A 27858-nucleotide genomic window follows, 5' to 3' on the forward strand; every position below is an offset into this window, starting at 1 on the left:
CCTCGCCCTTGACTTACACGCATCTGGTTCACGCTGGCGTCAGGAGGGAGACAGGAGGGAGGCGAGAAAAAACGGGGAGAAGGAAGGATGGGGAGTTTGGGAGGGAAGGAGGGGGAGGGGAACAGAATTATTGGAGGGAGGGGGAGGGGGGAGAGGAGTGTGGGAGGGAGAGAGAGGGAAAGCGAATTGTGGGAGGGAGGAAAAGGGGAAGAGAGAGAAAGGAAGGAGGGAGGAAAAAGTATGGGAGGGTGAGTGAAGGAGGACGAGTGTGGGAGGAAGGACGAGGGAAGAGGAGGTTTGGAGGGAGGACGAGGGAGGAGGAGTGTTGGAGGGAGGAGGAGAAGGAAAGATGAGTGTGGGAAGCAGGAGGAAGGAAGAGGAGAATAGAAAGAAAAGTGATCAATCTACATCATATACCAGTACTCGTTTTCCATTTCACCAGATCATACCTCTCCTGCTCGTCATCATCATCATCATCATCATCACTGCCCTCCTAATATCAAAGAGTGGAAGGGAGAAAGAAAATAAGAAGAGATTGATGGTGAGAAGGGTGTGAGTGAGTGAGGGAGAGGAGTGGGAAAGCAAGGACGATGGTATTAAAATGGGTTAGGAAATGAGGGCAGAGGAAAGATGAGTGGAAGGGCAAACAGTGGGTGGGGGAGACGGAAGAGAGATGATGAGTGGCAGAGGACATAGTAATAGAGGAGCGAAGAGGGAATAAATGGAGAGGAGTAAGTAATGGGGATGGAAAGGAATAGGGTAGAGAGAGAAAGAGAGAGAAAATTATGCAGTGTGTGTGTGTGTGTGTGTGTGTGTGTGTGTGTGTGTGTGTGTGTGTGTGTGTATGTGTGTGTGTGTTTTGTGACTCCTTGTGGTCTAGTGGCCCCAGGTGCTCCAACCGAATGTGGTCCATAAAGGTTTACATCCAAGGGTAGGTTGGGATTTATTGCCTATATAATACCTCTCAGGGAAGAGCAACAAGTTACTCTCGCCTTAAATGTCGGGACTAAGTAGCCTAAGCTAGGGCCCTTGTGATCCTGATGGGGTCATAAGAATTGGATGATAGATTGATAGACAGATAGATAGAGATACATTTATTTTTATTCTTAAACTACTTACCTAACAAAGATATGAGCAGGAAGGTAGCATAAAATAGGAGTTTGAGCCGCTAGTAGCATAATTTCTTACTCCTTCCCTAAGACAGGTTTAATGCCATAGTTGTGGAGGCGTGAAGCAGCTAGGGAGGTGGTGTGGGTGTGATAGGGTGGGATGGAGTTTAGGATGGTGGGGTGGGATTGGGTGGTGTGGGGGTGGGGTGGAGTGGAGGGTAGGATAGTGGGGGTGGAATGGGATTGAGTGATGTGAGGGTGGGATGGAGTGGAGGGTAGGTTAATGGGCGTGGAGTGGGATTGGGCGGTGTGAGGATGGGGTGGAGTGGAGGGTATGACAGTGGGGATGGGGTGGGGCTGAGAGTGAGACAGAGGGTGTTTGTGTGGTGACCCAGATACACTGTAGGAGGCCTGACTGGCACACTTCACGCCGCTTGACCTCTTTAAGGCCACGGGTCAGCTGTGGGATGGGACGCCAGGGCACAGCATGGCACGACGCACCAGGGGGTCATATTTTCCGAGGTGTTTGAGGCCCCATTAAATATCTTCATTTTTTCTTCGACTTTTTCTTTAATGAGCAAAAGTTCGCTGAAAGTCCCATTCCAGACGAACATTTCTCATTCCTCCTCGAACGTCAGAAAGAATCCTTCATGTAGAGACAATAGTTTTAGATATTAAGGTGCCGTGGTTAGATCTTTCAATCAATCTGTCCTTATTCTTTCCACTTGCGTACTTCATATTGCTCGCAGTCCCATGTATGGCAGTTTTGTTTTGGGATAATACCTTACATTGCGACAGTCAGCAAGGAAATGTCGACGAACTTTTACCCAGGACAGAACGTGGTTACGGTATGCTTTCCCAAGGTCCAGTAATCCACCTCCCATACCCTAACAGACGGCTGATTCCCAGAAGCCCTTGCACGTCACCACTTAGGCACTAATACCTTCAATTTGTGTCGTGATGAAGCTGCGATACTACATTCAGATCTGGTGTTGTGGCATTTGCTTTTTTTATTCACTGTGCTCCGATGACGTATTTTATAATTATTATATTAGTTTCCACTAGGCAATTTTATTTAGCTTTTGAGAAACGTTTCGAAATGGGGTGATTAGAGGTAGATTCTATTAAGCCATTCACTACCAAAGAGATATTCTGAGTTGACTAAAATTGTAAGGTGGTCGCAAAAATGAAATAAAAAATATGCATATTCCCCACAACAGCTGTGATAAACCCTGCGACCCCATCCCCACCCGCGACTCGATCCATTCCACCACCACCTCGCGCCATTTTTTTTTTTTTTAATGGTAGCTGAATAAAATCGCCTGGGAGTATAAGACAGACAAATCGTCTTGGTATTGAAGGGACCAGTCTGTGTCTTGCTGTGGGTTTCTCTTGAGCTTGTTACTGCCCCTTTTTGGTGTCGAGGGAGAGAACAAACAGGGTTCTTGATGTCGACCTCTTTATTCTTGATGTTGAAGAATTCGTTTTTCCTCCAAAAGTATCGGCCCTAGACTAACTGCTATGTCCCAGATGCAGGTGGCCGTGAGAGAGAGTGTACCTGTAAAAGTGCTCTGTAAGCTACCCTCAGAAAAACTATATATAAATAAATATATAAAAAGCAATATCGGAGAATTTGGTCACGTAGGCTCCCAGCTTACATTTCAGTCACGCATACACTTGATTAATCTAATAATTATGTGCAGAAGTACATGATAAGATAATATATGTCACAAGCTGAGCACATTATGACTACGATCTACATGAGGGTTCGACAGAAAATCAGACGGTGTTACTCTCTTTTCCCGTGCCTTTTCCATCTCTTAATCCCTTCAGTACCATTACTTCATTTTTAAGTAAATTATTGCTGCCCACTGGAGATTTTTTTAATTTTTCAGCTCTGGCCATTAGACTTGAAGGTTCGTTCTCTGAGGAGTGGCAGTCCTTCACATATCACTGCGTCAGTGCTAATGACCAACGCTTATGGTGGGTACAGTCTAGGATTGTCTCATACAGAGCTTGTGTCATTGTATAGCGAAGATATTCTTACGACAAATCGGTGTGTCTTGTGAAAGGTCAGTAATGTGTTTTAACGATATTCAAACCCACACAACATTCCCTACCTAAGCCTGGGACTGATTTGGCATCTTTTTGGACAGCAGCCCACTGTTCTATCCGCTCCATCCTTTCCGTACGAGAGGTAAGAATTTATTTATCACTTCACTATGATGACGTATTTTTTTTATTACTACTACTACTACTACTGTTTAGACGACTAATATCAGCCTAGGAGAGACTTCGAAATAGACGAGTTATTGGCAGCCTTCAGTACAAGATATTATTCCTACGTTGAACAGTGTCGTCTGGAGGCAGCAAGAATACACCTAGGCACTGCGTCCTCGGGCTGAAGGGGATAAATGGCGTTATATAACCGAAGCTGTCAAGAGTAATGGAAGTCCCCACCGCCAGCCACTTAGCCTCCATCAACCTCTTCTGTACCGCGACTTTTTTATTTATTTTTTATTTTTTTGCTATTACCAGACTGTTATTTGAGTTAGTAGAACCGTCTAGTAGTGAAGGGGCTAATTAAGTATAAATCTAATTCCTCCAATTCCAAAAGTCTAGCCTAAGCAGAAAAAATAATGAAAAGATCGTGATGAAAATGACGTTCACGGCTTGAAAACTTTAAGGGCTAAACTAAGTCGCTAACCAAAAGATGTTACACAAAAAATATATATATATATATATATATATATATATATATATATATATATATCAAGCATGGACGCGATAAAACGAAAATGACGTTTTTGAGCCGAAAACGTTAAGGACCAAACTAAATCACTGAGCAAGAGGTGTTACGGAAAAAAAAAAAAAAAAGCAAAAGATAGAGCTATAATATGAAAATGTCTCTCGGTCTGAAAGCGTTAACATGCGAACTAATCGGTGAGGAACTGGTGTTACGCAGTTTCCCATCTAAACCACTGAGAATACGGCCGCCAGACTAAGCCACCGTCGGCTCCCCATTTAGCGTTCCGTGCCTATCGCAGCATCTGCTTGTTATCCGATCGAGTTGCTGTGAAGGGAATTGTGGAATGCTGAGGGAGTCGGTTTACGTTCCTAGAATATCGTCTCTCCTTTTCTTCATCTGCCTGTCCAAGTGTCTGACTGTCAATTTATCTCTAGCTGTCTATCCTTCTTTGTCTGTCTATCTGTTTATCTACCTGTAAGTCTATCTACCTATTCTCTCAACCATATCATTTGGAGAGTCAACAAACAAGACGAAGCCAGAAGGTGGTGGGGGCGAAATCCCTTATCCATCCTCGAGCAAGCACACAGAGACCCCTTCAATAAACAACGAAAAGGGTTCAAATTAATAACATCTGTCCATCCTTCTGGAACATCACTGCCTTATTATTAAACTACAAAAAATGTCCCAAAAGTATCAGTAACATTTATTTCTCTTGCACATCAAAGTCTTATTATTAAACTACAGTCTTAAAATTACCAGTAACATCTTTAATTGTCTAACTCATTAAAGCCTTATCATTAACTACTATGCATGATAAAAACTGATAACACCCATCCCTCACTCTGGCACATCAAAATCTTATCAGTAAATGTCGAAAAAATATCAGTAACATGCATAAATTTTTCGGGCACATCGAAACATTAAGGGACAAAAGTTTCGTAAGATTAATATTTTCCATTTATCATTGACACAACAATATTATAAACTTATAAAAGTAAGACAAAAATAAATAAATACATAAATAGACGGAATCTTATTTAAGAAGTATGAGTCGAGCTTACACAAATAAATGAACCTGAACCAAAAAAGGTAAATTATTCGTGTCCTTATGTTGACATCCCGGTCCTCCTCTCATTACGTCATCAAGGGGAGAGTGTTCTATTAATGGTAACGCCGTAATACTCCGCTACACAGTCACGCTCAAAGGTTCATTTACGCATCTTGGGGTCCTGAAGTAATTAAGTAAGGTAAGATTGCTGCATACTCTGTTTTTTTTTTTTTTATTATCAATGTTGCAAATTCATTAAACTTGTCAGTACGGTGACGTGTTTATATTTTATTATTGCTGACAACCAGGTGATTATAATTTTGTTTAAGAGAGACTTCGACTTTATAGCCTTCATTAACCCCGAAAAAAAAAAAAAAAAGTATTCTAGAGGTGGCAAGAAGATATCACCGTACTGAAAGGATTTACTTCTGGCGCGGTTTACACACACACACACACACACACACACACACACACACACACACACACACACACACACACACACACACACACACACACACACACAAGGTGAAATTCCTGTCAGTCTTATTTTTGCTGATTAGTTTAAGATCTGATTAGGTTGTAGTAAGATTTGGAGACGTTGTAAAGGAATTACACAGTCAACAAGAGAAATACTGAGAGACGTTCGAGGAAACTTAGCCAGAACTATATTACTGTTTATCGAGTGTGTTTGATAATTCTGAGTAAGTCGACTGTAGCGAGTGTTAGATTAGGATATTACTGTACCTTAGCATACGACATTATACACTGTCATATATGGTTGTTGAAACAGGTAGAGCTTTTCGTTCCTTGTTTCAGAATGTAAAGTGTGGTGGGGGTGTCCATGTGGGAGTGTTTCTTGTTGACCGTTTTTGGTGGCTACGTATCATTACCCAATTCCCTTCCCCCACACACTGGCATCCCACACAACACCGCATAACACAGCACAACACATGCCCTTCCTGCCGTACCACAAATGTCTCACCGCTTATTTTTGTCAGTATTTATGGAGTGTATTTAGTGGTTGTGATTCCCTTCATCACCACTCATCAACCTCTTTCATCACCTCTTTTTATTACCTTCATCAGTAATCCTTAGCCCTTACCACTTTTCACCATTCTTGTTCACTCCCTCGCCATTCCCCCTCATCACCTCTTATCGCCTGCGTCATTAACCACTCTCTTCCTTACCCACCCTCACCATACTCCCTCACTATTCCGTTCATCACACTCACCATTATAGTTAACCTTTATTACCGCCTTTCACCAGTCTCCCTTACCTTTCTCCCTCACTACTAACCACTCTCCCATACCCTCATCACCAAACTCTCTTACTAATTTTTTCTTCACCCTCACCTACCCTCCCTTACTCACCATTCTTCCTCACCCTCCAACTTTCTTCATCGTCGTCTTCAAACCCCACACCACCCCTACCTCATTAGACCTATTCATTATCCTCCCCAAGCACTATCACCAGCCTCCCTCACATCTCTTAAAGGGTAATACAAGGCACAGACAGAGAGACAGAAGATTGCAGGAGACGCTGGTATGGTGTTGGTTAGATTGTCTGATTACTGAGGACGGGTTATGTGAACGTCCATCCCTCAAGCTCAGCGATAGTCAATAGGGCTCAAATCTACTACACACACCCTCCCCCGCCAATCCGACCGAGCCACGGAGTAATTTCCCACTTTCCTATTATTTACAAGGTGGTTAGTAAGAGGAGAAGAGGTTTTGTGAAGTAGGTACAGTGGGTGAAACAGTAAATAGCGACAGAGAAGAGGTTTTTGATGTAGGTCCCCTTCATACGCCTTCTCCAACCCTCTCCTTTCCTTCTTCAGTCTCCCTCTCATTATCCTAACCACTCCAACCCCTCTTCTCCTTCCTCCTCCTCCCTGTCTCCTCCCCTGGCCACCATAGCAACCACGGCAGCGTTTTCTTAACCTCTTGACACTGAGAGAAGATGGGATGCGCAGAACCGCACCAGGCCTGCCACTCCGCCGTCACCAGTGTGACTGTTTACGGACCAAGATGAGTTTTAGAGATAGCAGGGAAGAGAAGAGATGTTTTCATGACGGCTATTTTAACCCTGTTTCCACCTTCATATGGGGTCGTGCTTCTGGAGGGAGACGCCTTCTTCCCGCAATGACACCAATAAAACGGAGCAGTTCCAAGACCCGGTTACATAAACGTCCTCAACTTCCTCCCAGTCTCTCAAAAGGGGGATGGCGGACTGCAGTAAAAAGGGTAGCTCCAGCCGACAGTCCACCGCGTTCACGTCCAGATCAGCCAAGGCCACAACATAATTAGAGGGGCACTAAGTGGAGCGCATCTCTCCGACAATGGCAACGTAATTTCCAAACTACACTTCATAATGGGTTAGATTTTCTCATCACTAATTAAGGTTTCATAAAAAGTGTTTTCCGGATCCAGCATCTGTAATATTATCCGAATCTGTCCCAAAAGTTAATCGTTTGTTCCCTGGGACATGGGCTATCTACCCACCAAATTTGGTCCAAATCTCTCTCTTAGTTTTTGAGTAATCCTGCCAACAGTCAGACAAACTAACATACAAACAGGGGTGAGAACATACTCTCCTTGTCGGAGAGAACAACATGGGTTCGAGAGATTGAAAACCCTTAATCCGATGGCGTTCAGTTTTATTTTTTGTTCCTACCTCCTGACGATTTTATTCAAGCTTTGATTTTTTTTTTTTTTTTTGAAGGGATTACTAAAGGCTAGATCTAACCCTTCCAGTTCGTTTAAACCTCCTGGCTGAATAAAATCGCCTGGAGACAAAAAGAAAACAATAAAAAAGAAAAAGATCAGACCCTATTGAACGAGGTTAAAAGTATGGCTCTTTGCTCTCCTTAGGTAGGCTGCATCAGAGGAGGAGGCCACAGTTCCATATCCCTATCCCACATCAGATTAAGTACGTGACAGCTTGCGACACAACGGCTGGACGGTGAAATTGCTACATATATACGACGAAATATAATGATTTTTTTTTTTAATTGCTATGGACACTTTACCCAGAAATTATTTAACCTTTTCATGGTCGTGGCTATTCTTGTACTCAGTTCCAGTTAAAGCCAGACGATTTTATTCAGTCTTTAGTCATATGAGTCTGGGAGTGTTAATATTGGTACTCTTGGCCCTTCCATGGCCAGGAGAGCTCTAGTATTCTATTGCAGCCAACGCCAGATGATTACATTTGCCCGAGTGAGTCATAGGAGCCTGAGAGTGTTACGATCCTGTATAATGCGACCCCAGGCCCTCTCCCCCGCCCTTCACCAGCTTCCCATCCACGTTCAGGCATGGGCAGGCCGGCCGTTACAATACTGTGATAATTGTTCTGTCCTCGCCATACCCTGCTGCAGTGTATGGGGAAACGTAGGACGAATGATGACATCAGTGCAATAAAGATACTGTTCCATGGATGCTTGTAATACAGCGAGGTACAGCTAGGGGCAGAAATGCTGATCCACTTCATAGCGATATAAAGCAATGCAGGTGCGGTCAGTAGTTCTTTTACACCGTATCAAAACTGCGAAAACCTAATGAGATCTTGTTGAACCACAGTGTGTTTGTTCTAACCTGACGAAGATCCCTAACAACACTTAGTTCAGTTGACAGCCAGGTGTAGTCACAGGTTGGAGGGTTGATGTGAACAAGGAGTCTCATTCCTGCGTCATAGCTAAGGCTCATTTATTTCCACGCAACCATGTCTTAGGATTCAAGTTGTGAGTGACCCATTTCTGACGGGTGAAAACAAACCAACAATGTCCACTAACTGTTAAGCGGATTGCAAGGGTTGAATTCTCATTTCATTAGGTAGTAACCCGGGACGTGTGAAGGTACTTTTGACCGCAACTGTACGCTTAAAAAAAAAAAAAAAAAAAAAAAAAACGGTGCACATTCCCGGCGAAGCAGTCTGGCACCACAGAAGATGAATATTACAAAGTGCCAAATTACTGTACCTGGTTTAAACGAAGCTAACAGAAAACTACTATCTTTCCACATTGAATGCTGAGCTGTTATAGGGCATGGGAAATAAAATATGTAGTTAGCTGTGTGGAAATGAAAAAGGAATGACATATTGGTGTTGTGTTACCTTATTTTGCCATGAAATAACACGTAATCAGTTTGAAAAGGGCGCAAATATCTCAGGTACGATCAAACTGACTAAACCCTACGCTCATAGTCGGGCTTTCATGAGGTTGCCCTATATATTCCTATCTTATATTTAGCATTGTTATTATATGCATGTGCATATGTAAAAAAAAAAAAGCGAAAAAATTAATATTGCTGTGAAATTACGAGCTATAATGAGCATTTTTTTTTTTTTTTTTTTGGTAGTGTTCAAAGTGGAGGATCTCTCTCTCTCTCTCTCTCTCTCTCTCTCTCTCTCTCTCTCTCTCTCTCTCTCTCTCTCTCTCTCCGAAGTACACACACACACACACTACGTTTCTTGCATCGAGTTACAGTTTGTTACTCGTCCTACCCCGAAAAGGAAAGCAAAAAAGGCAGCCTCTGTTGCAATGGGGATGTCCAAAGTGCCATAACTACCTTTTTACCTTTTCTTTCCTTTACTTTTCTCTTATGAAGCACAGAGTTTTTAGTCTCGGATGGATGTGTTTGATGAGAAAAATGCCAAGTCCTTTCCAATGCAAATTTTACAGTAGCGTACTGTTCACCTGTGCGCACGCGCGCGCGCCTGTGAGAGTGAGAGTGTGTGTGTGTGTGTGTGTGTGAGTAATGATCCCTTCTCCCACAACACACCACCCTCCCTTTTGTAAGCACCCACCTGTTTTTCATTTTTTTTTTCTTTTACTCCACTGCGTGCGCGAGAAGTGGAATAAGGTACACCCATTTTTCTGTGAAACGAGAACGCGGATGAAAAGCAGAATGTGGATAGAGGAGATATTAAGAGAAAGCGTTGCCTAGCAATGGAGAACGTCTCCTTGCAGCAAGCTACTGTTAGAGCTAACTGTGGTATAGGTACAGAAATCTTTTTAGAGATACGTGTGGTATTATTTGCTTTTATTGTGAGCCTCCAGGTTTCATTGAGTCACTTGCTGTGGAGTAGGAATGTTCTTGCCACCACGCTGTCGTACTCTCCCTGTTCCTCAGTCTCTCACCCTCCATTCATTCCACATGGTCGAGCCACTTTAAATTAGTTCTTTGCACAATTATTTTTCCAAAGACATCAGCTTTCACACTACACCACGAATCCGTTCAGTTGTCCATCATTCCGATTCAGTCCACGCGCACCTCTGAAGTGACTTTTTTTCTTCTTTGTTTTAGGACAACTCTGTCCATAAACATCCCCCACCCTTCACTACACTCAGTGGTGGAAATGAAATATTGTCACGCAATGCTTTCCATATTCGCTCGCTTCGATCGTTGTTATCGCGCTGAACTTTCTTGACAGCATTTTCTCACACTCTTTTCTTCAGTTCATCGGTTCATCCTTCATTCTGTACAATCCATTCTTCATACACCCTTTCCTCCAGTTCATTAATTCATCCTTCATTTTACCATATCTGTTCAGAACACTTTCAAAATGCGTAAATATACTTATATTTTCCCTATATTTTTTAGTCTAACTCCACAATTTGTCGTGCCTCTGTCAAATACCATCTAGTTCAAGGTTGACTTAGCTATGATTAATAGGTAACAGACTTTAAAAAAAGAAGAAGAAGAAGAAATAAATAAAGAAAGAAAGAGAAGATGAAAGGAAAATAAAAATTAAGCTTCTAGGTCAAGGCTGTCAAAATTAAATGAAATACATACATACATACAGACAGACAGAGAGACAGACACTACCAAAGACACTGATTAACGCCAGTGAACGGTAATTACACACTAAAACACTTGTGATGCAATCCACCTTGGTTAAATATTGCTTCATTCTGTTTCAGGAATATTTACTTTCTTAAAACCAACACCACTGAAAATATTACCTCAGTCAATATTTTGGTCCTGAAACTTCGGCAACTAAATATAAAACATTAATTAGGTACCTATTCTTATAATTAGTAATAAGATTTTAAACTGAGTTGTATTGTGTCTAGGGCAAAACTGAACTAAGGCAAGAAGTTCTTTGTTTATTTTTTGTTTTTGGTTTTTATTTATTTTTTAGGTTACTAACTCTTAAATCTTTCACAATGAGTACTCGTTCGCAGGCTGCGTAAAATCGTGTGTTGGTAACAGGAATAAGCACAAAAACCACCATCTTATAAATTGAACTGATCAATGTTGTTAATACTCCCTTACGAGAAGTCCTAATTGAACAAAATCTCCCAGCCAGAATACAGTGAAGAGCATGTTGTTGTACTGAAAGCAGGGAATGTCAGGCCCTCCCTCCGCCCCTCCGTCACGTTGCCAAGACGCCTGGCTGTTGCATGACTGACTGGTTGGTTGTATTGATCAAGCACTGGGTGCCCTTTTGGCCCCAGGAATCGATGGAGAGAGAGAGAGAGAGAGAGAGAGAATGTGTGTGTGTGTGTGTGTGTGTGTGTGTGTGTGTGTGTGTGTGTGTGTGTGCGCGTGGTGTGTGTGTGTGTGTGTGTGTGTGTGTGTGTCCGTGTGTGTGTGTGTAGAAAGAGAGACAGAGAGAATGTGTGTGTGTATGTGTGTGTGTGTGTGTGTGTGTGTGTGTGTGTGTGTGTGTGTGTGTGTGTGTGTGTGAGTGTGTGTGTGTGTGTGTGTGTGTGTGTGTGTGTGTGTGTGTGTGTGTGTGTGTGTGTGTGTGTGTGTGTGTGTGTGTGTGTGTGTGTGTGTGTGTGTGTGTGTGTGTGTGTGTGTGTGTGTGTGTGTGTGTGTGTGTGTGTGTGTGTGTGTGTGTTTTAATGGAGCGTCATCTGGGGTTTGTAAGTGTCGAATTACTGAGACGTCACACGCCACACCCTGTCTGCTTAGTCGCTCAGTGTGGAGAGAGAGAGAGAGAGACAGAGAGGAGAGGGAGGAGGTAAGGGGGTTATCGTGGCCACCCTGAATGAACACAAGGGTCGACATCTTACACCTTCACTATGATGACGTCTTACATACTGCGTTCTTGCTGTTTATTGAATCTTAGAAGGACCTGTGACGGTGAAGGGGTTAAGCGCTTCCCTCCGATGACGTAGTTTCCATTATATTTGTGCTGCTATTGGATGATTTTATTCAGGTTTGGAGGGGTGTCTTGTAGTGATCGGTTTAAGGAAGACCGTAATAAACCCCTTCAGGTCGGAAAAAGTGCCTCCTAAACTGAGAAAGAGAGAGAGAGAGAGAAAGGAGGGGAGGGGAGGGAAGAAAAAGACAAAAAATCTGTTGATATATTGTGAAGTGAAATTTGTAACAGATAAGAATGCCTGACAAGTAAGAGTGGCATATGGATACAAAAGGCAGAGGGTAGAAAGGAGGGTCCTGGAAGAAAGCAAAGGAAGGGACGGGAAAGGTAGCAAAAGAGAGTTCAAGGAATGGACGAGGGAATTTGATTATATACCAGTGTCACTATAATTAAGCAACATACACTTAGCTAAAACGGTCATGGTATTTATTTCATCACTGCCTCATATTCGAAATTCTCTGGTTATCTATTTCCACTGTACAGATGTAGGATGTAGTTATATATTTATGTGCTTTTATACTCATTTTCTTTATGCGTTTATTTACTTATTTCGTCACCCTGGCCTTAAATGTCTCGACTGAGTTGCCTAGCCATGTGCCCCTATGCTCATGAGAAAAAAGGGCGATAAAAGGTAAGGTAAGATGACGGATAAATGAAGTTGGTTATTTATTTACTTATTTTGTCTATTTTTTATATACTAACTTTATTTTTATCTAATTTGCTCCGGCTGCATTGTGTCTGAGGGATATCTCTGGCTGTAACACTGGGTCCTGCTTTGTATTTATTTACTTATTCTATTTATTCTGTTTATACACTAACTTTCTTTTCTCTTACTCTATTTACTTTTAGCCGTTTTGTTTGTGTGGTGTATCTCAGGATGTAGTGCTGGGTCCTGCTTTGTTTTAACACGGGTATGAGGTCAACACGTCAGGAGGGAGGGATGTGAGTAAGTAAGGGTGTGGAGAGGCGCTCGTCCGGTGTGCTGGGGAGGGCTTTCTTGGAAGTGACTCCTCCGCTGTATAAATACCCTCGCCCTCCGCCCTGCCCTCACTCGCCGCCCTTTCTCCGCCCTCGCAACACCCACTTGTGCCCGCATACCCAAGGGTGGGGTGCCAAAACAGGGCCCTCACCACAGCACTCTCAAGCTCATCAACACAGTATACTCAAGAGCAATCATACAATCAACACAATATACTCAAGAAGCGTGACGCAAAAAAACACACACATACACACTTGAGTTGTGGTGAGGGACAGCTAGGGAGTGTGACTTTAGATCTTGCAGGTGCCACTACTCTCCCCAGCATGGCAGGGAGACTGGGCGCCGTGATACTTACATTGGCACTGTCCACTGTCGCTGCCGAGCCAGGTAAGGCCCTTGAAAGTGTCTTGTACTTTGTGGTGTACCTGCCGAATTTAGATTTGTGACGGATGTGAATTGTGATTAGTAGTTTTCAAATCAGAATACCACTTCGAACCTCTGAGAAACTCGTCTGTTGTCTACTGCTTCTTAACTGTACTTATGCCATTGTATCATGCAGAACTGACAAATACCCTTAACTGACACCAGACGGTTCTGAAGCTCCTTCATGTGCACGCATCAACCCTTGATGGCTCAGTTACCCTCGGTGTCACTCACGACTTCATGATTAAACCACATTGGTTTCTTTGTTGTCACAAAATATTTCGCTTCTTTTATTCAAGCAATGAGTGAATTCCACAATACAGTATGTCTTTATTACCGCTGCGAGGGAGCCCAGCACATGTGATATTGCAGACAGATGTGCAGGTGGTGGTGGGTAGGAGGCAGCAGTGTGGGCGTGTGGACATAGGCTGCGATCCTTGATGTCTGGCAACCATTATGTGCGCCATAACTGACAGACAACATGACAATCTGGATTCCAAGTCACATTTTACTGTCGTAGCCTCGGCGGTTTTTGTATATGTAGTTCACTCATAATTCTTCCCTTGGAGCTGACATACCAAAATAGGTCTGTATTTCATTCAGGATAACACCAAGCAATGTATGTTTTAGCCTTAAGGAACCTTAACAGTACACGGGTCAAAATGATGAGGCTTAACTGGACGATAAAAGAAGTTCTTATGGTTATGAGCATTATTTATAATAACTGAATCACTTATTCCTTTCAGTATTATGAACGGATCTTTTCTTTGGGGGGATGGAGAGGGGAGACTAACTCCAGACACTTTTGTTCAGAACTGAGATATCTTTGAAGACAAACAACAGTCTAAGTACGAAGTCATCTCTAAATTTAAAAAGGAAACTCTGTTGTAAGTCTCTCACTGCGATGACTCAGTTTGTATGTTATTCTTATTGTCTTCTTCAAATCAGGAGAGACTTTTCGAACTGGAGGTGTTACATACAGCCTTCATTAACCGCTTCAGTACATGAAATATTTCCTAAGCTGAGCAAACAGTCTGGAAAAGAGCCGGAATAAGCTTCACATTGACGTTATCGTGCTGCGGGGGTTGTCAGACATCAATATATTATCTGTAAAACTAAATGCAGGAAATTAAACCCCTTGGTCGCTGGGGAAAAAAAAAAAAGTTGATTTACAAGTTGGCCGAGAATGAGGAACATTGTGCAAAGTTTGGGCTACGGTCAGGCAAATTTACTTACCTCTCATATCCCGATGCAGCTAAAGGGTTAATTAGCTTGGTGAATATTGCTGTTGATATTCAGTTGTCATTCATCATCATCATCATCATCATCATCATCATTATCTCTGTTGTCATACCCTGTGAATATTGCGAATGATATTTACTTTTCATCACCATCATCATCGTCATCATCATCATCATCATCATCATCATCGTTATCTGTATTATCATTCCTGGTGAACACTGCAGCTGATATTCATTTGTCATCATCCTCATTACCTTCGCCTCTGCCTCGCTCTCAGGTGCCGATCATGAGGTACAGCAGGTGCATGGGCCCTACGTGGAGACGGAGGACGTGGGCCCCTTCATGGAGGTCAGCAGGAGCTACAAGGTTAGTATTACACAACTTTTACTGTACTTCTTTCACTTTAACTTGGCGCAGATTTTCGATTACCCAACCTAACTATAGTCTATCCACCTTAATTTGCCACATGTTTTCATTAATTTCCAGCTTATTTCCTGTTGTTACATGGCAGAGTAAAACAAAACTCCTGCTCTATATCCGTTCCATAACTCTTTCTCGTGACTAGCATCATATCCTTGTGTTATCTTGTTACAACTCAGCGCTGATGGTGACAATTTTATGCCAGGTTAAAGTGAATGGAGTATGCCACCAGCTGTATTCATGTAGGACCCTTGGTTATAATACGTTTGTGTGGCAGGAGGTTGTAGGCAGGGAGAACATAGACTGAGGACTGTTGTCTCAGAGCAGGAAAATTGTTCAGAGATGTAATATCCTATATACAGTGACTAGAAAGCGCTTAGATAGCACATATCTCCGCCAATGCCATTGCAGGATCCGCATCCGGATTCGCCCCAAAATGTAATCAATTCTTTCTTGACCCATGGCCTACCCTTCCACAAAATTTCATTGAAATTCATTGAGAGCTTTGGATATATCGTGTGGACAAACAAATAGGCAAACATAGGTGATTACTTAACCTCCTCCAACTTCGTTGGCGAAGGTAATGACGACAGTAAAGAGTAAGTGACGAAAAACGGGTGTTGCGTGCAATCCTTGAACGGTCGTAAAATAATTAAGACGAGCAGTATCAAGTCCAGCAAAGGAAATAGTGAAGAGAAAATAGTGCAACATCGAGGCTAAGAGAGAGTGAGACTGAGGGGAGGCTGTACAGTATATGAGAGGCGTTGATGTGTTTGCGTGTCACCACCGTCTCCATCAACACATCTCAGGTTTCATTATCTCTTGTTGTGCTCATACACTGCGCCACTTCTCACGTTCAGGGGCCATATTCATAAACATTCCTGAGCCAAAGAAATGCAAAAGATTCCCTGTTTACACTTTTATATTCAGTCCTATACGTACCTAACACTTCACAATCAAACTGAACTGACTAATAACATGAAAGTCTGACACTGCATAATTGTCCCTGAAAATGATTAATTTTGCTTTGGAGAATTGATTACTTGAAGAATTGACTAAGATTCTTTATGAATAAGAAGCCATAGACTCGGACTGTGGCGCAAGGAGTGGCAAAAGTTAGTGTAAATGTGGCACAGCGACAGTAAAAAGTTGGTGTGAATTGTGCAGAGGGTCAGAAGTGGGTGCTGTTGGGGTGCTGTGAATCATGAGCTGGTGTAGATAGTGGTTTAGTGAATGTGTGTGTGTGTGTGTGTGTGTGTGTGTGTGTGTGTGTGTGTGTGTGTGTGTGTGTGTGTGTGTGTGTGTGTGACAGTAGCAAAGAGAATCAAGAGCTCCTGTAATCATGGCATTTCCATTACACCTATACTAATATTCCCTCACTACACCGTCTATAATCATGTCCCCATCCACCATACCTATAATCATGACCCCCTCCACCACACTTATAATCTTGCCCCTTAACCCCTACCACACCTATAGTGATGTCTCCTCCACCACACCTGTAATCATGCCCCCTCCACCATACCTACAGTAACTATACTTCCTCCACCACACCTGTAATCATGACCCTCCACCACACCTATAATTATATTCCCTCTACACATCTGTAATCATGTCCCCTCCACCACACCTATAATTATATTCCCTCTACACACCTGTAATCATGTCCCTTCCACCACACCTGTAAGCATGTCCCCTTCACCACACTTATAATTATATTCCCCATACACACTTATAATCATGTCCCCTGCACCACACCTATAACCATGCCATGTTCCCTCATCTACATCCATAATAATGTCGCCTTCCCTCACACCCTCTACAATCATGTTTCTTCCATTGCACCTGTAATCATGTTCCTCTCCTCCAGCGCCATGCCAGTGGGTGTCTCTCCTGCTCAGTGGGCGGCATGGGCACCCCCGGCCACAGCAGCAGCAGCAGCTACAGCACCGCCTCCTACGGCATGAGAGGGGGCGCTGGGTATGGAGCAGTGACCAACCCGCAATCCACATCCTCACGCCGAGAGTTCCGCAGGGAGGAGCAGTATGTCAACGGTCAGCCAGTCTACCAGCTGCGTCATGAGCGGCGCTATGAGAATGGGCAACTGGTGCATGACGATAGGGTTGAGAAGGATGAAGATGACCTAGGTTACTCGCCAGAATCCTCAGATGGGTACCACAACAGTCAGGGCTCCATGACCAGGAGTAGCAGCAGTAGCAGTAGGTATGGCCATGCTGGCTACCACTCGCGTCCAAGCGACAACAATGGGGGAGAGTCGCACGTGACCAGCCAGAGGTACGGTGCTTCGGAAAGTGGATACTCCAGCTCAACCTCACAAGATCAGTTCACAAGAAACTTTGAAGATGAAGTACAGAGAATGAGAGACAAACTGAGGAGCACCATGGAGTCCCATATGTCACAGCAACCAGCATACGGAGGCTCCAGCCGTTCCGAGTACCATTACCGAACCCGCTATGTCGATGGACAGCCTGTGTACCAAAGGGAGAAGGAGCTGAAATACGAGAATGGTCAACTAGTGCACAACCGTACACAGGAGGTGGGCCCCACAGACCACGGATCTTATGGTGGGGAATATGACCGTCGCCATGAGCATCAAGGATATCACTCTACATCCTCCCAGGGCAATCTCGACACGTATCCTAGTTACACTTACCACCCATCTCAAGGACAGTCGTATGGCTCCTACAGCTCATGGAGAAGCTCATCCTCTTATTCCAACAACTCTCCCTCTTCTGGCTATCCTTCTCCCCAGCAACCACATTATGGCACATCTTCCACCAGTCACAGACAGGAATCAAGCCAGCCCTCTTCCTCTTCTTCATACCCATCCCATCGACCTGACTATGACACCTCCTCCACCAGGTACAGGGAAGAATCAGGTTATTCGTCTCCTTCCTATCCCAGACCATCTCCTGACAGTTCTTCCACTTATTACACGGAGGACGAAAGACGCTCTTCATCATCATCCTCTTACCCTGGCTACCGAACACCATCTGACACTTCTAGCAGTTCTTACCAACCAACTTATGGCAGCACTTCCACCCGCTATTCGGATGACAGAAGCCAGTCTTCATCTTCATCCTACCAACCTAACTACAGACCAACACACGGCAGCTCCTCCACCAGCTACAGAGATGAATCCTATCATTCCTCTTCGTCCAACCCCTCTCACCAACCAACAACCACCACTCATACTCCTGATGACCTAGATGTGACATTAGTTCAACAGAATGTAGGGATTCCGTCGGACGATCGCCCAAGCACCACCACAACCCACCACCCCACGCAAGAGTCATCATACACAAGGGAAACACAGGGAGGATATAGACAGCCTTACGGGCATGGTGGAAGGTATCGAGGTAGCAGCCATAGAGACACCAGCGAAGAGGAGCATGATGACCGTTACAGGACTACCAGTGGAGGAGCTCAAACAGTGGCCCTCGACCTCTCTAACCCTCATTCAGATTCCAATCCCTCCTTCACGAACGACCTGTTACGACCCAGCCACAGTGGACGACGCCATGATACCAGCGATGAGGATGATGCACAGGAACAAGCAGATGATGACCTAGAGCAGGGACGTAACGTGGGCATCCCTGGGGTGATCAGTGGCCCTCATACCCCAAGTGGCAAAGAGACTGACCACGATAGGGAGGATGATGATAACAAGGAAAGATATGACATCAGTCCTCACGAGGATGGATACATTCCTACCCTCCCACCTGTTGACAATGAAATTGAGACTGGACCAGTCACCATCCCAAGACATGATGAGAGACTACCAGACAGCTCAGACTCTCACCGCGGCAGTGACTCTGATTACTATCCTCACCGCACACGCCCAGGCAGCTCAGGGACCTCTAGCACCTCCTATCAGTACAGCCACACCCGCAGGCATGAGGGTGAAGGAAGACGTATATCTCCCTCGGGTAACCAAGGCAGAGTTGACTATTCTGGAACAACCACACGAGATGGATCAAGCTACGTACGACCTGTTGGTGGTAGTTCCACATACCATTACAATGAGACACGTCATCGCACATCGGCACTCAATGAACACCAACAGCAACCTGTTCCTGGGTCACACTCAACCACATCATCCATGTCTTCATCCAGCTCTAGCTCATCTTGTACCTATGGGGACGGGTGTGTGATCCTGGGTGAGCCTCAGACTAACTCCCGGCGAAGTGAAATCCGCACCACACGCCGTTACGTGAATGGCCGCTTGGTGGGAGTGACGACTCACGAACGTCAGTACGAGAATGGCGTCCTGGTGCATGAGAACAAGACAGAGCATGACCGAGACGAGGTAGCCAGACTGTATCCTGAGGAAGCAGGTGTCGGCCAGATGGACCTGACCCAGGGCACCTACCGCCCTGACAGCTACTCACAGCAGCATGAGTTCAGGACTGAAAAGAGGTTCTTCAACGGACGACCAGTGTACGAACTGAACCATGAGCGCCGTTTCGAAGACGGCGTCATGGTGTACAACAATCGCACTGAAAAGGACGAGCATGATCTTCAAAGAGAGAGGGAGGCCGTGAGACAGGTGGGAGTAACATCTGTGCATGAAAATAACGAACATGAAGCCACACATACGCGGCACCACCATCGTGTAACCTCTGGCAGAACGTCTGATGTCCATACCAACCAGCACTCACAGGACACCGAGGTGAGGTGTCCTTACTGTCATGTTTATGCATATCAATTCGACTGGTCCTTTTGTTTAGAAGGTAAACAATTGTATTAACCAAAACCTGGTGCAAAGTTGTGTCATGGCAGTTGTTGTCATTACTTACTGGAAACAGCCACCTTTTCCAAGAGTAGGTAGATTATAGGTTTTTCCTGCAGTAAAGTAAAAGTTAATTTGCCTTTGCCTACAGTGCTTTTATGAGAGATGCTAATCAAGCTAAACCCCTGACCTTCGTCCCTCTTCCCCAGACTGGCGGTACAACTCGCGTGTTAACGGTGCCTGTTTATTCGAGCCGTCGATATGAGAAGCGGCGAGAGCAGGAATTTGTTGATGGTCAACCAGTGTATGACCTCCAACATGAACGACGCTATCAGGTCAGTTGCCCTTATCAAAAGTTAATCATTATACAGTAAAGAGACCGATGAATGTAAAAGTATCACAGCTGAAATATTTGAAGAAAGCTTGTTTTATTGGTACTTGCTATTGTACTAGATGTAATGCACACACACACACACACACACACACACACACACACACACACACACACACACACACACACACACACACACACATATAATAGTAAAAAAAAAAAAAAAGGCTGACAGTCCGGACATTGTGTTGCCCTGGACAGGATGGTTCACTCGTCCATGAAAACCGGACGGAGCTGACAGAGGAGGACCTTGTAGGAGGCGGCCACCGCGATGCCCTCCACGAAATCCTGGCAGGAAACACTTACGTCACAGCCACAGAGGCCCCTCGCGGCAGGCCAGTTCAATCTGGTTATGGAGGCACGGAGTCCTCTTACAGCAGCCACAGCAGCAGCTCCTACAGCACTTCCTCAGGGCACACTGCTGACTCCTACGATCGCAGTGGTGATTCTTATGACCGGACATCCGATTCCTATGGTCGGACCAGGGGTTCTTATGACCAGACTAGTGGGTCCTACGATGAGGCAAGCAGTACTTACAGTCAAAGCCGTGAATCTTACGGTCAGAACCACGGTTCACATAATCAACCCCACCCTGAATCTGGGTCATTCACTTCCTCTCTCCTGACCCAAGGTAGCCATGGATCTGGTCGCGCCACCACCACGATACTTGGAGGTTCCGGTACCTTGTTAACTGGATCTGATTCCACAAGGAGCTTAGATACCAGTGAGAGCGACTCCCGAGGCTCCGTATCTACTTCGTACGGCAGTCACAGAACTTCCTCCCACGAGCAGGAGTCTGGTAGTTCAGGATCCTATGGTCGCAACACGGATTCGGCGAGATCAGAGGACAGCCTGACGCAGAGAAGAGTCCAAGATAGGTATGATGAATCCGGCTCTTCCCTTAGCTCAGCTGTGTCCCATGGCAACCATGGATCCGGTCGCGCTACCACCACCATCTTGGGAGGATCCGACACAGCCACTCCATCCGGTTACCCAGGTAGGTCGTACAGCTCCGGATATGAGTCGCACAGCTCCACATCCCAGGTGCGTGAGTCTGGGGGGTCAGGCTGCCTCTCCTGTGTCCTGATGAGGGGCGGAGCAGCAGCGGGGCATGGGTCCCTAGAATACCCTGCCGCCGGAGGAAAAAGCTACCGGCGGGAGATGAGCGTGGAGGAGCACTACGATGACGGGAGGCTGGTTCAAGGGCGCCAGGACTCTCGGAGATACGAAGATGGAGCGCTGGTTCACGAGGACACACGCCATTACTCCGACGACCACGAGGCTCAGGTGAGGATGTGGGGGTAAGAATTTAGGGAATGAGAGGATGAGGGTGTGGGAGTGATAATGTGAGAGGTTGAGGGTGTGGAATTGAGAATGTAGGGTGTGGGGTGAGAGCGTGTGAGAGCGAAGGTATGGGGGTGATAGCGTGAGGGGGTGAGGGTATGAGGGTGAGAATGTGAAAGAGTGGGAGTATGGGGGTGATGGTGTGAGATGATGAGAATGTTGGGGTGAGAATGTGAAAAGGTGGCGGTGTGGGAATGAGAGTGTGAAAGGGTGAGGGTGTGGGATTCAGAGTGTGAAAGGGTGAGGGTGTGGGATTCAGAGTGTGAAAGGGTGAGGGTGTGGGAGTTGATAGTGTTAGGAGGTGAGGATGTGGGGGTAATAGTGTGAGAGGGCGAGAGTGTGAGAGGATGAGGGTGAGAGGAGGTGGGGTGTGGGAGGATGACAGATTTACACAACTAAGGGGAGGCTTCTGGTCGCACAGGTGTTAGAAATAATTTCCAGTAAGGTGCTTTTCAAGAGTATGCTTATTAGTAATTAGCAAGTATTCTTCTTCATGCCTAATAGCAGTAATAATAGTATTTGATAAGAGCAATATTGATAGTAGAAGTAGTAGTAGCAGTAGCACTAGTAGTAGTAGTAGTTGCAATTAACTGGTTTTCAGTCTTAATGCCTCTCACCAGTATTAGTGATAGTACTAGTTATATAACCAAGTGTAGTTGTTGTAGAAGCAGATATTTGATCAAGACAATAATAGTGGCATAACACTATATAGTAATGGTAGCACTACAGTCGGTTTGTTTTCATCTGAGGGAATTGGACCACTCTCACAACTCGAATACTGACTTTTGGCTACATGAACTGCGATGAACCTTTTTTATGAGGCAGGCATGAGTCCCTTTTGTTACTTGTCAAATCACCCCTCCAGTCTGACGACACTTGGCCATAAACTGAGCTGAAAAAGGGCTGGGGGACTTCGCTAGGTGAAAAGAAACCGATTATAGTAGTCGTAGTAATGTATTAATGTACTCAGTGGTACAGTGACAGCATTAAAATATGATTAACAGCCTCTGATAACCAACCCCCCCCCCCGGCATGTATTCAGTATGGCCAATGGGTATTAGTGTCCAGACTGTGACGTGATTGTGCATGACGTGACGAGAGGACAGTTGGACCATAGGGAACGGGCTATCATCTCTATGTTCAGAGTCGGACACATTTAAAAGAGTACAATAAAAAGGCAAACCTACTAGTAGCCTATGTACTGATCCTTCCATTTTTCTGCAGCTACCTCGCGCTGACGCCCTAGGAAGCCAATCGTCCTCCTCGTCTTACTCGTCCTCGTCTTCATACTCGTCGTCATCGTCGTCGCCTGGGGCTGTGTGCGATCCCAACCCCTGCCTGAATGGGGGCACCTGCCTGCCTGGTGTTTACGATGCCATCTGCACCTGCCAGTTTGGGTTTACAGGTTAGTTCCCTCCTTTCCCTTTTATCTTTTGGAGCCGAAGAGGGAAGCCTCCATGTGATGACATTGATATAACCAGATGGCTCCACTGCCCGGTTGGTCAACTGCTCTCAGCTCTATTCCTGTCCACCGAAATAAGGATGGTGTTTGTATCAGAAGGACAACTTCAGCCTGCAGTCCACTGGTTTCACGTTCTGGTGTGTCTGGGGTTGTAATTACTGCCACTGCTACCTTTGTCTTTTAAAATTTGCAGTTAGAGAGAGAGAGAGAGAGAGAGAGAGAGAGAGAGAGAGAGAGAGAGAGAGAGAGAGAGAGAGAAAGAAAGAGAAAGAGAAAGAGAGAGAGAGAGAGAGAGAGAGAGAGAGAGAGAGACGTGGAAAAAGAGGATCCCCATAAAGAAAATATTTACCCAAATCATTAACCCTTTTACTGCGACTGGTACACTTTAGTAATTTGATGAGGCTAACACCTGGCATGTTGTTCAGAGAGAGAGAGAGAAAGAGGAAGACACGTGTGTGTGTGTGTGTGTGTGTGTGTGTGTGTGTGTGTGTGTGTGTGTGATACTACAACTGCCACAACACCTACCACCACAATACCGCCACAACATCAGCGCACCACAACATTTATTTCCACAACAGCACCACTTACATCATCACACAAGCAGTATGACACCGTGAACCCCAGTGAAACACCACCATAATTTTCGCACCACAATACATTATCATCACAACACCGCACCACCGCTACAATACCATGCAAACACCACCATAGTACCACAACACTACAACAGTCGCAACACCACAACCCCTAACCTAACCTAGTCCACCCTAACCACTTTCCCTGTTATGTGTAGGGTGGCGGTGCGAGGAGACTAACCTAACATCACCAAACTTAACCTAACATAACCAAACAAAACCAAACTTAACCAGACATAACCTAACATAGCAAAACCTAACCCAACCTAACCTCCTTCTGTGTCGTGTGTAGGGCGGCGCTGCGAGGAAGCTGAGTGTCCCCGCGGCTACTGCAGAAGGGGAGGCGAGTGCAGCATCAAGGACGGGCGCCACGTGTGCTCCTGCAGGGCGGGGTACGAGGGCCCCCGCTGTATGGAGAGGTCCCGGAGGCGCTTCAGGAGGTTCGCTGCGTGGCCCTGAGGTGTGGGGAATGGAAGAGAGGAGAATGATGATGGGAGAGTTGTGGGAAGGGAAAAGGGAAGAGGAGAATAGGGAGAAAGTAGTGAAATGGAGAAGAGAGGAGTAAAAGGAAGACGAGGATAGGAAGAAGAAGACTTGGAGAAGAGAGGGGAATGGAAAGGAGAAGAGAAGAATGATGTGGAAATAATGAAATGGAGAAGAGAGGAGTTGAAAAAAAGCAGGAGAAAGAGGATGAGGATGGGAGGAAGAAGAAAAGATTGAGAAGAGGAAGAGATGGGAAAGGGGAAGAGAAAGATGGGAAGAAAACAGAGAGAAAAGAGGGATAGGGAGGAAGTTGGAAAGGGGAAACAGATGGGAAGGTGCCTGAGAAGTGAAGAGAAGGATGGAAAGGAAGCAGAAGGATGGAAAGGAGAGGAAACGGTTTAGGAGGGATAAAGATTATATAGATAAATGGAGAAATCGTTTTCCCTTCTTTTCCGTTGCTGTAATTTCTTTTCATGTTCATTTTCATGGTGCATTCTCCATATTTTCCCTGCATTCTTTATCCCTTTTTTCCATTTCTAGGTAAGATTCCAAAACAGCTGAATATATATATATATATATATATATATATATATATATATATATATATATATATATAAAATACTCGATTCCTTCCTGCCTATTCTACCGATGATTATGATGATGATTCCTTCCCTAAACGGCTAAACAGAGACCGTTTTGGCTAGGATCAATAAGCAAATTTTCTCCTTAGTGTTAAGTACAATTCTTGCTATCAAAGTCAAGCAAGCCAGAGTGAAAGCAAATCCACCAGCAAACTGTATCCATTTAAATTTTCAAGGAACAAACGATGAGGGAAAAAAAGTGAAAATCCTGAAAAGCAGGCAGAATAATAGAAAAAAAAAAAACGAAAAGCAATCACCATCTTCAAGTAATGACATGAGAACGGAGGTGGGTCCTAGGCACGGAAAAAAAAAAAAAAAAAAAAAAAACGCACCTAACTGATAGCCATTGAAAAATGTAACGGCAGTGGCAAGCTGGACTCAAGCACATCTTGATGCAAAATGAGAGATGATAAGCTGTTATATGAACTAGTGACGAGCATTTGAGTGATAGAAAAAGTTGGCCCTTTAGTGTGGTTGAACTTACGTAAATAAATCATTCTGACAACGACAGATGATTTATTCAGCTGAAATATGTCCCCTGCCATGTATAATGCTTTTTATGTATCAGTACCACTCGTCTGGGTTTAAATCATAAATATGTTTTTACAATGTGGAAAGAATTGCCAGACTGGAATCTGGAGGGCTATTGCCATTATATAACTTATCTGGTAAACACGTAACTTAATAACTTATGCCTATTTTATTTATTTATCAGCGAATAAGGCCCATCAAGCTAGTGGTAGGTCTTGGTATATGAGAGGTGTAGAACGAAAGTGTGGGAGCAGACAGCCCTTCAGCATCGGTTGCCATCATAAATATTGTCCAGCGGTATTTCCACTTCTTTTGGAGATTTCGTATGGGCTTTATCCGGAGGTTTATTTTACACATCAGACTTGATATTGTATGCTACTGATGAAAATGATTGTGATATTGAAGAGATATACATGGCATACAAGATAAAGTAAGGTATAAATGGGAAAATAAATCGCAAAGGAAGAGGCACTACAAAGTCTGTTAAGGAGAATTCGGACTCCAGTTTCTCGCCAAAACTCTGAATTCCCGACAGCGATTTTTTTTTTTTTTCTGTTCGCAGTTACTCTATCCTTGTTTCTGGATCCTACCGCAACCCATCCTAGAGTGGGAAAAACGGTCAGGATTATTATTCTACGTTGGTTAAATTACTTTCATACTTCTCGTGCTGCTCAAAGTTAGTTAAAATTTAAGTAACTTTCAGTCTTTAGTTATTCATATTCATGGTGGGAAACAACTGAAAGAGTAATAGTGATAAAGACAATAAAGATGATAAGCTACTGTCTTTTTTCCTTATCCTTTGCCATGTTGAGTAAGCTAATCCGTCCTGTATTTTGTCAGTTTTAGTTTAAATCTAATATGGCGCTTTTCAGTAATACACTCTGCTGACTACTCGACTGTTCTATTCTAGCCAACTCCAGATGATTTTTATTCAGCTGAAAGGAAGTCAAGCACCCCAAGTGCTAATACTGTTACCATTAATCCTCGCATGGCTGGGCTAGTATTTTTGTTCCAGCTAAAGTCAGACGATATTATTTAGCTGAGTGATGCACAGGAGCCAAACCTTACCTAACTACATTCCTGGAGTGTGTCACCTCAGGCTGTGTTTTCCGACAACTTCATCGAATTGATCCAGACCTCAAAAACATAATGAAGTGGTTTATTTTCGTATTCCATTAGTAACTAAAAACTGTCCTTAATTCCTTTAATACAATGACATGTATTTTATTTCATTTTTCAAGCAACAGATGATCTTCCTCTGGTTAGACCTTCCACGTAGTTTAAGATCAGAAAATCTCCATGAACCTCATCTATATTATGGCACTATTCGTCTTGTGTCAGCTGAAAATAGATCCCTAATACTGTTTATATATTACAGATGACTCTATACTGGAGAGGTATTTAATATTTGCATACTTTTATAATAATACTTTTTTGTAGTTCCATTCAAACACAAAATTAGGGATGCTATACGCTGCTTCAGGGACCCGACCAGCTAAAACAGCAACGAGAAGCTGCGAAATTAAATAAACGTTGAGTAAAGCAAATCTGAGTCAACTACTGAAATGCCACGGAGCTGGGACGGGGAGGGGAGAGGAGTGGAGAGGAGAGGGGAGAGAGGGTGGGAGAGGGGAGGGAGCGAGATCGGGTGGCGAGCCGAAAGCAGCAACAGGATACAGGAGTCAGTAGAGTCAGAGTCGGGTCGGTACTGCGGGACTGGTGTGTTGCCCAAGCAGGTTCTTGCGCCCTATTCTTTTCATTTCTTTGGATTCAACATGCAGAAACAAGCTACAGCCTCGTCTGTCGCCATGTAAGTACTTGATTAACAGTGGGCAATGGTTCTGGTGCGTGACAGTGTGAGATTAATACAACCAAGAAAATTATGATTGTCCTTTGACCGGCAAAATTGCAACAGACAGGCCCCAGGCGGTTTACCTCTCCATTTTGCTTAACATTTTAACGCTGGGTGAAATGGAGATTGATCCGAATGCTCTAAAACTGTTTTGTCATAAGATATGCTATATATTAAAGCTCCAAGGTCGACATGCAAACCAGAGAGCGAGTGACTGGGTAAAAAGTGCATCAGGGTGTGAATGTAGAGGTGGCAGCACTGCACGTTGATATGGGATGGGAAATGCAGGCAGAGGTAGGGATTTAAATAGGGAGAGGGAGATGCAAGCAGAGTGAGGGATTTAAATAGGGAGAGGAAGATGCAAGCAGAGGAAGAGATTTAAATAGGGAGAGGTAGATGCAAGCAGAGGGAGGAATTTAGATTATAACAGGTTTAGGATAGTTGTCCATTTGTTTGTGATATTTTTGCAGTAACAACAAGAGATATGGGAATCAAGAAGGAATAGGATTTCATAAACACTGGAGACACCGAAATAATGCTCTGAGTCTGCCCCTATCGTTGGTGTCCCAGGCTCAACCGGATGTGACTGGGATTTTGTAGGAGGTGCATGAGACACATGCGCACTCTCCTTTTCCGCACAGCGAGACAAATATAAACTTCAGCAATTTTCCTCGTAACTGGCTCTT

At 44.4% G+C, this 27858-nt stretch overlaps 2 protein-coding genes across 2 annotated transcripts in view; both read left to right on the forward strand.

Annotated features, from left to right (window-relative positions):
• Positions 1 to 13080: 13080 nt before the first annotated feature.
• LOC145412615 (uncharacterized) lies at positions 13081 to 24706 on the forward strand. Its single transcript, XM_080282531.1, has 7 exons — positions 13081 to 13382; positions 14938 to 15026; positions 16951 to 19773; positions 20043 to 20168; positions 20426 to 21511; positions 22793 to 22973; positions 23958 to 24706. The coding sequence occupies exons 1-7, from the start codon at positions 13319 to 13321 to the stop codon at positions 24122 to 24124; spliced, it is 4536 nt and encodes a 1511-aa protein (XP_080138657.1). The 5' UTR covers positions 13081 to 13318; the 3' UTR covers positions 24125 to 24706.
• Positions 24707 to 27035: 2329 nt separating this feature from the next.
• Positions 27036 to 27858, forward strand: part of LOC145412440 (uncharacterized) — a 54255-nt gene continuing 53432 nt past the window's right edge. Inside the window, exon 1 of the mRNA XM_080282325.1 lies at positions 27036 to 27130. Within this exon, the coding sequence (XP_080138451.1) occupies positions 27096 to 27130 (35 nt within the window). The 5' untranslated portion in view covers positions 27036 to 27095. The remainder of the gene's footprint in view (positions 27131 to 27858) is intronic.

The sequence above is a fragment of the Coenobita brevimanus genome, chromosome 93 (genome assembly GCF_032717465.1).
Source record: "Coenobita brevimanus isolate Jiangsu-jjx chromosome 93, ASM3271746v2, whole genome shotgun sequence".
Classification (NCBI taxonomy): Eukaryota; Metazoa; Arthropoda; class Malacostraca; order Decapoda; family Coenobitidae; genus Coenobita; species Coenobita brevimanus.